At 41.0% G+C, this 14459-nt stretch overlaps 1 protein-coding gene across 1 annotated transcript in view; it reads left to right on the top strand.

Moving 5' to 3' along the window:
• Positions 1-14033, top strand: part of SCARB2 (scavenger receptor class B member 2) — a 70047-nt gene extending 56014 nt beyond the window's left edge. Inside the window, exons 8-12 of the mRNA XM_057727840.1 lie at positions 3783-3901; positions 5304-5377; positions 6926-6977; positions 9644-9802; positions 11315-14033. Of these exons, the coding sequence (XP_057583823.1) occupies positions 3783-3901; positions 5304-5377; positions 6926-6977; positions 9644-9802; positions 11315-11353 (443 nt within the window). The 3' untranslated portion in view covers positions 11354-14033. The remainder of the gene's footprint in view (positions 1-3782; positions 3902-5303; positions 5378-6925; positions 6978-9643; positions 9803-11314) is intronic.
• The last annotated feature ends 426 nt before the right edge of the window (positions 14034-14459 follow it).

Genomic DNA, 14459 nt, shown 5'->3' with positions numbered 1-14459 from the left:
TTTAAACCAGTGCCAGGCCAGGAATGGCTGGTTGCTGCCTGTGCTTGAATGTGTCCCTGTGGTCCCAGTGTGCCAGGCCACAGGCACAGGCCCAGGGACAGAGTTTGCAGCTCACTTGAAACTTGCAGGGAACTGGACTCTGCCCAACCCCAGGTTACTAGCTCATGATGCAGTGCAGCTCTGGAGCGGGTGGGGCCATAGCTTAGGAGTCTTTTTTTTCCTTTGGCTCTTCAATTTAGCACGTTTTTATTTATTTTATTTATTTATTTTTTTTGAGATGTTCAAGGGATTGTATTATGAATTCCACCTGTGGTTGGTCATGGGTTCCGTGGATAGCCCATAGTGGGAAAGAGGTGCTGAGATTGATTATTGTTGTCTGCCACTGGACGGCAGTGTGGCGGTGGCTTCGCTAACCTTTGCTACCCCAGGGCTGCACAACTTCGTGGGCCCCACCAAATCCATGGCTGGGTGGTTTTAAGGGTATAAGAGGATTGAGGAATTGGCTGTGTAGTACTGTAACCAGGAGATGGGAGGTTGTATTTTCCAAATGTATATTAAAATGTCTTAAATCTACAATAACTAAACGTGGGTGGAACTGGCCTAGGCATGGACAGGCAAATAAATGGAATAGATTACAATACAGAAACAGACCCAATGGTTCCTGTTGTAGCACATTTTTATTTATTTTTTAAAAATTTTTATTGGAATATAGTTGATTTACAGCATTGTGTTAGTTTTTGCTGTACAGCAAAGTGAATCAGGTAAACATATATCCACTCTTTTTTAGATTCTTTTCCCATATAGGTCATCACAGAGCATTGAGTAGAGTTCCCTGTGCTCTACAGTAGGTCCCTATTAGTTATCTATTCTATATATAGCAGTGTGTATATATTAGTCCCAATCTCCTAATTTATCCCTCCTACCACCTCTTTTCCCTTTGATAACTGTAAGATTGTTTTCTACATCTGTGACTCTATTTCTGTTTTGTGAATAAGTTCATTTGTACCATTTTTTTAGATTCCACATATAAGTGATCTCATATGAGATTTGTCTTTGTCTGACTTACTTCACTCAGTATGACAATCTCTAGGCCCATCCATGTTGCTGCAAATGGCATTTTTCTTTTTTTTTATGACTGAGTAATATTCCATTGTATACATATATATACACCACATCTTCTTTATCCATTCCTCTGTTGATGGGCATTGAGGTTGCTTCCATGTCCTGGCTGTTGTAAATATTGCTGCAGTGAATGTTGGGGTGCATGTATCTTTTCGATTATGGTTTTAATAGAAATAATAGTTCATATTTACTAGCAGTTAGTAATACCAGTAACTGTTTTAAGTGCATTACATATTTACATATAGTTAATACATGTAAAGCGTTACCTGATTTCATGTTCAAAATGAGGCTAAAACAGAAAGTGGAGAACTAGGTAATAGGAAAGTTTATATCTTGGTAATGATGCTCAGTGATTTCGAGGCAGAGTTAGTTTTAAACCCTGACCACAAAGTTCTGAGTGTTTTTTTTTAACTTTTTATTTTACATTGGAGTATAGTTGATTAACAATGATGTGATAGTTTCAGGTGTACAGCAAAGTGATTCAGTTATACATATACACGTATCTGTTCTTTTCCCAGTGTTTCTTAACGTCTGGGAAAAGAATAGATATCTGAGCTAACCTGCTCCTTTCCGTGAATGAGGCGGAATGATCTGTGGTGCAGCTGACAAAAGCATTTTCTTCATCATGAGAACTAGTTTCTGCAATCATATGCTCTGTGATATTCACAATAGCCTTGTGAGATAGACAGCCAGTGGCCTCTTTGTATACTTGTGGAAACCAGCACTCAGAGAAGGAACAGGATTTTTATAAAATCCTTATCTCTGAGCAAATTCCTGGGTCTTCTCATATTTGTACTGTGATCTTTCTTAGGCTACAATTCTTCTTCAAAGTTTCTCTTGAGAAACTTCGTAACCCCTTTCTCTTAACTAAAGGTGTGCTTTTATTCCCTGAATAATGTGCTAACTTTTGCCCTCTTGTCCATTTGGTTTGAAAATCTCCTTTTGGGATAACCCTCCCTTTCCTTGTCTGTTGGGGCCGTGGTTCCCAAGCCTGGCCTAGTAGCATCAGAATTATCTGGAGACTCATTAAAAACATCTGTTCCAGGGCCCACCTGCTAAACCCCAGAATCTGTATTTTTAATGAGCTTCAGGAGATTCTCATGAAGGTGGTGCCTGGGAGACTGGGAACCACGATTCGGGGGAACAGACACCCCTGACGTGGAGATCAGACCTCTCTTGCTGGCTCGCTGGGGGACGATCCTGAAACGGCAGCTGCCCCCTCAGCCCATGTTTCTATGGCGCAAGGCACACATGTAGAGCCATTTTCCTTGTTGTTTTATTAACAGTTTTATTGTTATTTTATTCCGCTTCCTCAAGAAGTTGATGTCAGAATCAACAGGATTCCACTTTGCAGCAGTCACCCCTCTTGCTATAATCCTTTTCCTCTTGCCTGTTCTGTGTTCCCAGATGTGAACTGAAATATTACCTTCCAGGACTGTCCTCAAGTGTTTTGCATTCCCCAGGGGAACGTTTTGGCTAGTGGGATGAGTGAGTGTGCTGGAGTCAGGGGGGCCTGGGTTTGAATTCTATTCTATTTGTTAGCAAATGGGCCACATTGCTAAAGGAGGGTTCCAGACAGCAGTATTCTCATGTTTATTTTTTAAATTTTTTTTTTTAAGATTTTGTTTTGATGTGGGCCATTTTTAAAATCTTTATTGAATTTGTTACAATATTGCTTCTGTTTTATGTTTTGGTTTTTTGGCCACAAGGCATGTGGGATCTTAGCTCCCTGACTAGGGATGGAACTTACACTGGGGATTGAACTTGCACTGGCTGCATTGGGAGGCACTTAACCACTGGACCACCAGGGATGTCCTGGTGATTATAACTTCCTTGGAAGGTTGTTTGAAGGTTAGAGATAATGTATGTAAAACACTCAGGACAGTGTTTGGCCCTTATTAAGTCCTTAACAGATCTTTAAAAATACATTTTAAAGGTCAGTGTAGGGAATTCCCTGGCGGCCCAGTGGTTAGGACTCCGTGCTTTCACTGCTGAAGCCCTGGATTCAATCCGTGGTCAGGCAACTAAGATCCCGCAAGCCTCACAGTATGGCAAACAAACAAACAAACAAAAAAACAACCAACTCTGTATCAACACATGCAGGAGAACAAAGCCTATTTTGGGTAAAACAAAAACAGAAAAGCAGAAAAGTAAGGGGGAAAAAAGTCCATTTACTGGTAGAGAATTATAGTTGAAACAAGTGCTTTACAATGAGCCATCCCTCATTTGATCAGAATTCTGCCTCCATCTCCTGATAGATGGATGTCTTGGGGAAATTTTGTGACTTCTCTGAACCTCCCTTTCCTCAAATGCATGAGGAAGATAATAGTTCTAACTTCATAGGGATGCTGGGAACATGAATTAAAATAATGTGTATAAAGCATATGTATTTTATAGGTTCAGCAAATGTTTGTTGAAGGATAAATAATTTAGCCAGGACTTCATTATATATTATGATATAAAATAATGTGGGGGTAAATGAGATGTCAGAAAACGAAGTATAAATCCCAAGCCAGGGGATGTAGAATACACTTTTTGCCTGCCCCCCCCCCCCAATTTTTTACCCCCTGCTGAGGAACAAGATTTGTGGTCAGGAACTTAATATTCATCTTAGACTTTTAAGAACCGCATCATTCATTTCTGTTTTCCTCGAAATGCAGGTGCACCTATTATTATGTCTTTCCCACACTTCTACCAAGCAGATGAGAAGTTCGTTTCTGCCATAGACGGCATGCACCCAAATAAGGACTATCATGAGACATTTGTGGACATTAATCCTGTGAGTGCACACGTCTTCCTGGTTAAAAAGCATGCTTTTTATTCTGTCTATACAGCGTTCACCAGTTTAGCCCTGAGCACTCTTGAGAATCGTGTTGTCTTCCCTTCATTTACATATTCAAGTGGAGGGAACTCAGCTCAGTGCAATGTGACGCAGAGTCTCATAGCCCTGTAATTAGAAGGCTGAGTTCTGTGGAGCTAATACACAGAAATATCAGCAAACAGCAAACCCGCTTTAACAAAAAGGCTACCGTGAAAGTCCCATCTTCGGAAACAACTGGAATCTGACCCAGGTAACCTGGTCAGTCTTCTGTTGCCAAAAGATTGGACCTGAACATATATACATGCCTCTCACGGGCCCACAGATCAGCAGGGTGAAGGCATTCCTCTGCTTACTTGCTGCCAGGAATGTTTTGGTTGAACTTTAAACATACATATTAGCTTCAGTCACTTTTGGCAACTCTCTTTATACAGGTGCTTTTGAAAGTTATTATATGATGTCATTAATTTAAAAGGCATCAGATATATGCATACTCTAATCCCATATTCATAGAGGAGAAAAACTAAAAGCCATGTTAAAGGATGTGAGTATCATTTCACAGTGTGAGAGCTTTTCACTGTAGGCACTGAATTAAAGGGGAGATAACTTCATCCTTGGGATTTCGAACACATGCATGGAACAGTCACAGAAGAGACAACACATTCTTTGAGCACAGCAAATTATGGACATTTCACTCTTAGCTACACTCATTGCATTTATATTTGAGAAATGAGTGAATAGGATCAGGTGTGGTTTTCTCCCTTTTCTCTCTAAGCCATCAATCAGTTCCTTTTCAGCAGCTAACCTTCTTGTCACCAGGGTGAGGCACCACGCCACCCCCTTGGTGCAAAGGTGGAGTGACCATGGAGGGGATGATGCTGGGTCTGTCCTCCAGGCTCTGCTGGGTGAGCCTGGCCGCACATGGGTACCATTCTCTGGTTGTGACCACGTCCTCCTCATAGCACTCTGGCCCTCCGCCTGGATACCCAGACCCAACAGGGTATCCGTTGGATCTCCTTCCTGCCTGGGTCCTCTAGGGCTTTGCCGTTCAAACTGACAGCATCCTGCCCAATCTCAGGCCACACCCCAGACCTGCCAAATCAGAATTTGCATTTTAATAAGGTGCCCAAGAACGCGCATGCACAGTAAAGTGTGAGAAACATTGGTCTACCAGGCACCTACACAATCCACAGTTCTCATTCTGTCCTGGAGAACGGTTTTCCTTTGTCCCACTCTGCCTAGCGAATGTGGCAGTGGCTGCCCTGTTTATCAGAACCACACAGAAATGGTGCTCTATTGACAAAAACTGTGTGTGTGGTTTTAATAAATCCTAATGTTTTCTTTCTACTTCTCTGATTCGCAGTTGACTGGAGTTATCCTAAGAGCAGCCAAGAGGTTCCAAATCAACGTTTATGTCAAAAAATTCAATGACTTTATGTAAGTTTTGCTTCTTTCTTTTTTTCATTTTTTATTTATTTATTTATTTTTTTTGGCACAGCGGCTTAGTTGCTCTGTGGCATGGGATCGAACCCGTGACCTCTGCATTGGCAGGCGGATTCTTAACCACTGCGCCACCTAGGAAGCCCAGTTTTGCTTCTTTCTACGGAGACAGAGGGTGGTTTTACTACATTGACTTTCTGGTGGGGATGATGTCGAGAGGGGTACAACTCACTTCTAAGTCTGTTCACCCTGCCCTTCAGGGATGAGGCACGATCAGCATTTTCATGGGCAGCCTTGGTCTTGGAATTTACTTATTTTAAGTAACCAAACCCGTATAGAATGCTTTCCATGGATCTGCCATTGTTCTGAGCACTTTACATACATTAACTCATTTAATCTTCACAATAACCCTCTATTATCCCCGTTTTATAGATAAGGAAACTGAGGCACAGAGAGGTTTAATAACCTGTAGAACTTACACAGCTAGTGAGGCTACAGAGTCTGCTCTTACCCACTTCACTAAGCATTTCCCTCACCAGGACCCTCCCTTTCCTCCCACTGCTCCCACCCAGGCCAGCCACAAGCCCTCCTGTGGATGGTTAAATGCTCTCTGGAGTCTCATGTCCCCACACTCCATCTAAAAACCACTCCTTAATTAGGATTCCTGGGTATAATCTCCTGCTCAGACTTTTCAGTGGAAATTGAGAAAATGCTTATGATTTAATGTCAAATAAAAAAACGGAATGGAAAACTGTAATACAGATCTGTAATATCATATCTATATTTACCTAGTCTTTCTGTCTGCCTATCTATCAATCAAAACTTGGCTGGTTCCCCTCCCCACCCCCAATAAAATTTGCCAGATTTAAACCCATGTGTTATGGATCTTTCTAGGAAGCAAATGTGATTTGTAAGAATGCATTTTGTGCCTGTATTTCTGAGGGAGTATAATTAGTAGTTACAATCTAGAGCCTTAGAATCAAAATGGAATTACAGTCCTGGCACCACTTCCTCGTGGTGGTCCTGGGCAAATTACTCTGAGCCACCATTTCCTTGTCTCAAACCTGGGACAGTAATACCTACTGCTTCGGACTACCATGAGAATTAAGTGAGATTATGTTCCCAAGACACCTGGTGCAAGGCTGGTGCATAGTAAAATCTCAGTAAGTGATTGCTCCAAGCTCTTGTAAAGACAATACTTAGTAGCCTGATTATAAAACATTCCGAGGAATGACAGCATTGTTCTGCTGGAGCCTCCCTGCCAATAACTCTTGGGAGTATAGTAATCATTTTGATGAATTTACTTTCAGCATCTTGTGTTTTGGTAAAAACACTTTATATGATAAGTATGCAACACTTCGAATTGCGAGACTGTGATATAACTGCTGATTGTTATGTGTTTGCAAAGATAATAAGAATTCTGCATAAATTCCAGGTAATTTAATGAAATAACTGGGCTGGCATTTTCATATAAATTTGTCTTGCCAGGCTGATGTGCCATCATAATGAGGATGTTTATAAAATAATCTTTTTTTGTCTTTGTAGTGAAACAGGAAACATTAGAACCCTGGTTTTCCCAGTGATGTACATGAATGAGGTAAGTCCTGGGAGGGGGCCACGGGTATGTTTTACCTGTGGAAGCTTGGGGAACTTCCATTATGGTGTCTGAGATTGTAGCTATGTGTAATTTAAGATGTGAGAAAGGGGCAAAGGTGATTTTTTAAAACCTGTTTGTCCTCAGAAAATTTCTGTTTCTATGTTTACATGAATCTCCCCGTGTCTGAGATTTGAAAATGACAGAAAAAAATTTCCCCTGCCAGGAACATTATTTGGGTGAAACTCCTTTCTAGGAAGCTGGTCATGTAAGCAGCTGAGACTAACCTACTCAAGCGCACCTGAAATTCTATCCCAAATGCCATTTTATTCACCTTTATACAGTTTCAGTTTCCCTTGTGGTTTATGTGGTGAGTCTTTTCAGCTTCTCAATAGCACAAGAAACAAAATGCTAAGGTAATCAGTTTACCATTCATTAGCTGAGGAGAAAAAGAGAGTAAGAGAGCGTGAGGTGGTTGAGAAATGATTAAATAAAGTGTGACACATGCCCATTAATTGCAGTGATACGTGGTTGCCTTCTCCTTCATCGTAGCATAGAGTCTTTTCTACTTTCTGGCAAACAAACACATATGAATTATAGGAAACGGATCCTGTCTTAATTCAAACAAAAGGAGTTTTTCTGAAGAAACATTTCTTTCACAGAAATATTATCCCTAATTGTTAGGCATAGATTGAAGTTTTGTAAATAAAGCATATTCTGAAGGCTTATAAAACATCCGCTGTTTAAGAGGCTTGTGATGAATTCTCTTCTGAATCACATATCACATTTACTATAGTTATATCTCCTCAATTTCCTTTCTTTCACCCAGTTTTGAGGGGAAAATTGCAAGATTTTCCCCATCAAATTCTTGATCAGCTGACTTCCATTGTTAACAGCAGCATTTTTTTAAAGTTTTATGATTTTTGTCTCTTCCCTAAAAATACTTATTCTTTGTAGAAGATTTAGTAACGGAGATTAGCAAGAAAAGAGAAAATTAAAAATGACTTCTCACAAAACCTGAGCCAGACTGATAAATTGTTTTTAACTTGCTTTATTGTCCTCAACAGTATATTGTAAAATGTTTTTCCAAAACAACTTTGTAAAAAATAATTTGATGTTTTGCATTTTGTGAAAGTAACATGCTCTTTATAGAGCTCTTGGGAAATTAAAAACAATATTGAAAAAGTGAACTGCTTAATAAGCAAACTCATCCCTTGGAGAAAACTGCAATTGACATCTGCTTATGTTGCCTCAGTATTTTTCTGGTTTTGATATTACATATTTGAGACTATATGGTGGATACAGTTTTATATCCTCTTTTTTTCACTTAGCATTGTATTGGTAGCCACGTTGATAAACTTTTGAAGGGTTTGTGATTAAAATTCTAAGACAAGGCTTCTATTGTTTCATAGGAAAAATTCAGGCACTATTCACCATTTATAAGACCTATTTGCAGTTGCTCCTGGGTCATTACTGTTATTGTTTGTGGGGAGAGCCATGGAAGGAGGGCTTTTTGAAAGTGTGGAAGGACCCTGTTCTGCCGGCTTATGTTCATTGTTGCTGCATATTCGAAGTGCCCTCCACCTTGACTTTTGCTTTAACTTTTTGTTAAAGACTAGATTGATTCCAGGGAATGATGGAGTGAAACATCGTGCTTTTGCTCCCTCCCAGAAAGAACCTGACATTTCTCTTCTCTAGAAAAGTAAACCATTAGACCTGGAAGTGACCTTGGAGACAGCTCTCCCACCCCTTTTTTTCCAGAGGAGGAGATTCTGACCCTGAGGGGCCTTCACCTGCAAATTGACCTAAATTAAGCCCAAAGTCCCAGTTTTGCTAATAATTTCTATAGAATTAAGCTCTTTAGATACCTTACACATGACAGTTTAAGGTGATAATACCTTTGCCCTTCATACAAAAAGTGTTATTCTAGAATATTTCCTAAGTTATCTGCGCCCTCTGGAATTCTGGTTAGCCTCAAGACTTCCCTGAACAGTTTCTGTCTAGACCTCTGGTCCCAATTAGTATAGATCCAACCAAGAGAGACATGATGCTTTCCACATGCCATTGTTGGAATATTTCATTCATTCAGTCAGTCATCTAATCAACTGACATTAATTGAGCACCTACTGTGTATGGGGTGCTATACCCAGTGTTTAGTTGACAAATAAAAGTCTTGCCTTTGGGAACCTCGGAGTTAGGAGGAGACAAACAGGTAAACGGACAGTTACAATGCAGCATGTGGAGACAGTGATGGAAGATTTCAGAATGTGAGACGGAAGTGCAGAAAAGGGGCCTCGGACCAGGCCTGATGTGGCCAAAGAAGACTTCCGGAAGGAAGTTATGCTGAGCTGGATTTTGAAGGGTGACATGGAGTTGTCTGATACAAAAGAAACGCTGATATTATCTCAGTATTTCTGAATACTTTCCCCCTCCTTTTTCCCACCAATTTTGAGTAAAACATGTCTTCAGGAGAAGAGAGGAGGCATTAATGAATAAGTGCCCCCTCTGGTTATTCTAATTTGTAAATGGATTTTTAGCATCTCTGGTTTGCTAATGGGAGGACCTACCCAAGTTGTATTTAATAACTGGGAAGAAAGATATAGCAAAAAACTTTATACCCTGGATATTCAATAATCAAGGGAATACTGTTTTCTTGCCCTTCCCCCCAGAGTGTGCTCATTGATAAGGAGACTGCAGGTCGACTGAAGTCTGTGATTAACACTACTCTGATCATCACCAACATACCCTACATTATCATGGCGCTGGGGGTGTTCTTTGGTCTGATCTTCACCTGGCTGGCGTGCAGAGGACAGGGATCCATGGATGAGGTGAGCAGTGCCTGGAGGAACGTCCCCCTCACTGAATAACGCTCGCTGAGGACTTCAGCTGTGCTGCACTGAAGGGTTCTCAGCAGCCTCCCTAGGGTGGATGCTGAGGTTTTATGCTGGGCACAGTGATTTCGTGGTTATGTTGCCGCTGGGCCAAATAAGAGGCAAGGGAAGTGTGTTAGCGGTGGACGGGTGATAGAATGGCACTTTCCAGTATTTCAGGCTCTCTTTGTGGGAATGGAACCCCTGAGAATAAGCATTATGTCTTTGAAAATCACCTGAAAGAAAAGGAAGAACATAAAACAGCTAAGCACCTAGGCTTTGGTGTCAGCCTGCCCAGGTTCAAATCCCAGTTTTGCCACTTAATAGCCCTGTGGCCCTAGAAACTGTGCCTCAGCTTCTCCATCTATAAAATGGAATGATAATTGAGCCTCGCTGAGGAGTTTTTTGTGAGGATTTGATGATATTTTAAATAGAGAGCACTTGGCCCGGTGTAAACATTTAGTAAGAGTTCAATACATATTAGTTATATGACAAAACAGCTCCATAATTATAGAGCAAGTCCAGAGATCTGCTTGGAAACTATCCCTGGTTTATCAGAAGATACCTACCACTGAGTCATCATTGCATAATAAATGATAGGCAAAGGGGAGTAGTTTCTTTCTTGAAGGAATAGGAACAGCGCCAGATAGATGGGATAAATGGTTAGGTTGGCTTCCCTAAGTGATCAGTAGGCCAACCCAGGGGTCTAAACACCTTCAATGAGCCTTTCTTAAATTCTCACCAGCTTCCCTGTTCGTGACAAAGGCTTTTTTTTTTTTCTTTCCATCTCTTCACTGCCTTCATTAAGTGTCTGAGGCAAATGTGAAGTAGGAAATGAAATAGGCTGAAACCATCTAAATCATATAAGGTCAGATTTCCCTGTCTTCTCTGTGCCTCCAGTATGCCTCTCAACCCACACCCATCACGTTAGCATGAATTAGGTGTGAGGCAACTATTTTTCCATTTCTATCTATGGATCGATCTTACAGTCACTGTAAGATAGCTTGTACTATCACTGAGATTTTCACAGGCACAGATGAAAGCCCACATAAATATCATGACTGCTTCTGCAATTAACCACCTTCCCGTATTCAACAGGCAAGCATTATTGAGCACCCACCACCTCTAAAATATTATTCTCTGATGCGCTTCCAACTGGAGGAGGCAAATTCAGTAGGGTGTGATGAGCATTATGGCCGAGGGCAGCACAGGGAAGGGTGCTGCTCTGGTGCCGGTGGAGGGGGGGGGGGGTTGTCAGAGCGGGCCTCCTGGAGAGGATTAGGGCTGAATGTTAAAGAAAAAGCAAGAGGAAACAGGCCAAGAGAAGAGAGAGGGTGAGTGGGATGACATTCTTCCTATCAGTTTTTCCTCCTTCCATCTTCCTCCACTCCCTCCCCCCACTTTTCACATCTGGGGAGAAGTTGGTGACGTGACCAGCTAACCTCACTGTCCTCTCTCTCCTGGTCTCAGGGAACTGCAGACGAAAGGGCGCCCCTCATACGAACCTAACCTAACTGTAGGCTGCGCTTGGGGAGGGAAGCGTGTGAGCTGAGCTGTCGTACCCTGGACCACGACGTGGGACAGCTGTCTGCATCCTCATGGGCTTGTCGCCTGGTGTGAGAGGAGGGAGGAGACCCCGTGCCTGCGTGTAATGAGCACCTTCCAGGAGAGGTTCAAGAACAGGCTGACCTGGTTGGCCGTTAGGATCCTGTGGTCCCTGACAAATTGTTTTGTTTTTCATGTGTCTAGCAAGTATTTAATAAATTCTTGTATAGTAATTTTTTTGTTGTTGGGTGCTGGTAGCTCCAGAATTTTGTGACCACTGTCGTGGTTATTATGTCTGTGCATCACTTGTTAATGCTACTTGGTCTAACCTTATATTCAGTACTCTTCATTCACCAAACTTTGTGCTCAAAATACATAAATACTATTTTATGTTGTATTCCTCCATTCATTTCATCCACAAAAGAAGTAAATAAAAGTTCGGAATGCAGGGTAAAATGGTAAGCCTCATTCAAAATCACTCAAATGCATCTAATTTCTTCTTTGAAAAGGTACATATTGCATTTCTTGCTAATCTTCAGTTCATAATTCCTCCAGGAAAATAATTCAAGCTTCTGAGAACTTTTATACAGGGTAGGAGTCAAGTGGGGAGGGATTGGTGGCGTGGTACCCATGAGTTGTTAGTGGCAGGCAGCTGGGATTTTTGACTTGTACTTTTATGAATTGAGAGAATACATAAATAATGTTGGTGAGGACAAGTACAGATATTTCATATAGAAGAGAATGCTAGTTATGACATTTGTGAGTGGTTTGTTATGTTTTTAGTCAAAATGATCTTGATGTGAAAAGGTGTTTCTGGGAGAATATAATCAGTAACTGATTTTTTCCCCCATCACCCTTGCCAAATATGACTGTATTATCAATACTTACAATACTTTTGAGTGATTATTTGTAAAATTATTTATAAATATAGGAAATCCATCTATCCACAGCTTAAGTGACACTTAAATTTCAGGAAGTCTGACTACACTAAAGAGACATTTCTTCTGGGGCAGTCTTCCCGGTAACTTTGAAATTGTTTTTATAAGTTGTTGTCCTTTCCTCAGATTCAGTGTCTTCTGATGTTTTGTGGCTCACGGTCACTCACTGAATAGAGAAAAATGTGCCCCACACTTCCTATGACAGTCATTTTGCTAACAGTGATGGTGTTTTAACATATTGCACAGGAAGTGCTTTTAAGAAAGGTCCCTCAGGGCCAGAAGCAGAGCCACCTCTCTGTAGAAGACCTCCTGGCCTTCAGTGTAACCTAAGTCAGGATTGGGAACTGTCAGCTGTCACAGAATTCAAGCATATTTAAAGGCAGTTTCTTTGATTCTCTCTGTTCACTATTTATTGATTCTCAGTGTTCACTATTCACTTTTGATTGAGAAACCTGTACAGTTAATCTGGCAAAGTACCAGAGGATGTCTTAACAACTGAATCATTCTGCAGGATTTTTTGTTTAAAATTGGATTTCAGTGTAAGCAAATGAAGGAAAAAAGCCACAGATTTCACAAATATAGCTTCTGATTCCTGTATGGAAATAATAAATCATTTCGTTTCCTTGCCCCAATTTTCCTACTCACTACACTAAAGCAATTTGCAATGTTTCCCTTTTTGAAGGGGCAATTCATTAAACTCTCAATTTCTCTATAAATTAAGATAGAACCTATAGATACCCCAAGTCACGAAAATGTGAAAAGCTAAATTGAGGATGTCTTCAATAATGCCAAATATCTAGATTTTTTGAATTTATCAATATTTAACTGGATAATTCACACATCTTATTCTGTTATGCACCCATTTATTCACACTAATAAAACTAAGGCAGTGCGTACCCATTGATTCATTCTATTATCAGGATATAATCATCTGTGAGGAGGACATTTTTAAATACTATGAGTGATAATATGACAGTTGATGATGTACACCTTTTTGATTGAATCCCACACAGTCAGGGAGACCAAAAGCATAATATTTGCATATGAGTCTTAATAGATACTTGGCTTAAAAATCACAGGTGATATTTTCCTTCTGAAAAATCTGTGGCAAACCCACATACTGCAGTCAAGATGATAGACTGGTTAAGAAGAACAAATGTACCTATTTGGTTTTAGATTGAAAATAACAAACAGTTCCTCACGCTCATTTTTGTGGAGCCATCATCCTGGAAAGGTCCCCCAAAGCTCTGTGATGGTCACAATCAGAGAATATGGTGTCCCGTACTATGATACTCAATTTAGGGAGAAACCAAACAGAGAGAGGTTACCTCACTTCTCTCAGGGAAAATTAGGAGTTGAACACAGGACAGGAAATGGGCTTTGCAACTTTCAGCTCCAGGCTTTTCCCACTAGACTATTCTAGAAAGATCACTAATGGTCAAGCAGACCAAGTACTACACAACTAACCTTTATTGCGGTTTTTACTTAAGCCAATTTTTTATTTTAATTGCTTGAGATAAGAGTTCTGTAAAAGGTGACCTCCATCCTCAGCCCTCTGGGCATTATGACTGGGATGAATTGCTTGTGGCTATTAAAGAGAATGCTGACCAGAATGTTCTTCCTATAGTTTATACCGCTGGTTCCTTTCATGTGATTCTTGACATGTTTATTTCTACCCTAATGCAATGAAATATTTCACTAATAAACTTTCTATGAAATTACACTGGAAATCATATGTCATCAGATGTGCAGTAGTCTGTGGAGTTTCATTTGAAAGGTGCTCTTTGCCCTCTTGATGGACTCAGGCCTGAGTCACACCCCTTGGGCCACCTCTGATTTCAGCTCAGCTGTGGTGGACAGTTACAGGCAGTCTGACAAGCGCCACTTGAAGCAGGTCCCACACTGCTTTTCTGCCTCAGGGCTTTCTCCGGGAGTCCTGGAAGCCCCTCAGGAGCATGGGGTTTAATACTACTCCCAAGTATTGATGCTCAACCAAAGGGGGCAATAGTCAGCTGACAAGGGTTCCAGTCCTCAGAGGGACAGTTCTCAGGCTCATTGTACTTGGTTCCTGAGCTAGGGTTGCCCACACCGGAAACTGCTTCCTGTTATTTCTTCATCCCCTGTCTCACTCT

Source organism: Hippopotamus amphibius, chromosome 3, assembly GCF_030028045.1.
Source record: "Hippopotamus amphibius kiboko isolate mHipAmp2 chromosome 3, mHipAmp2.hap2, whole genome shotgun sequence".
NCBI classification, from domain to species: domain Eukaryota; kingdom Metazoa; phylum Chordata; class Mammalia; order Artiodactyla; family Hippopotamidae; genus Hippopotamus; species Hippopotamus amphibius.
The sequence above is the reverse complement of the archived record's forward strand: the minus strand, read 5'-3'. Positions and strand labels throughout refer to the sequence as shown.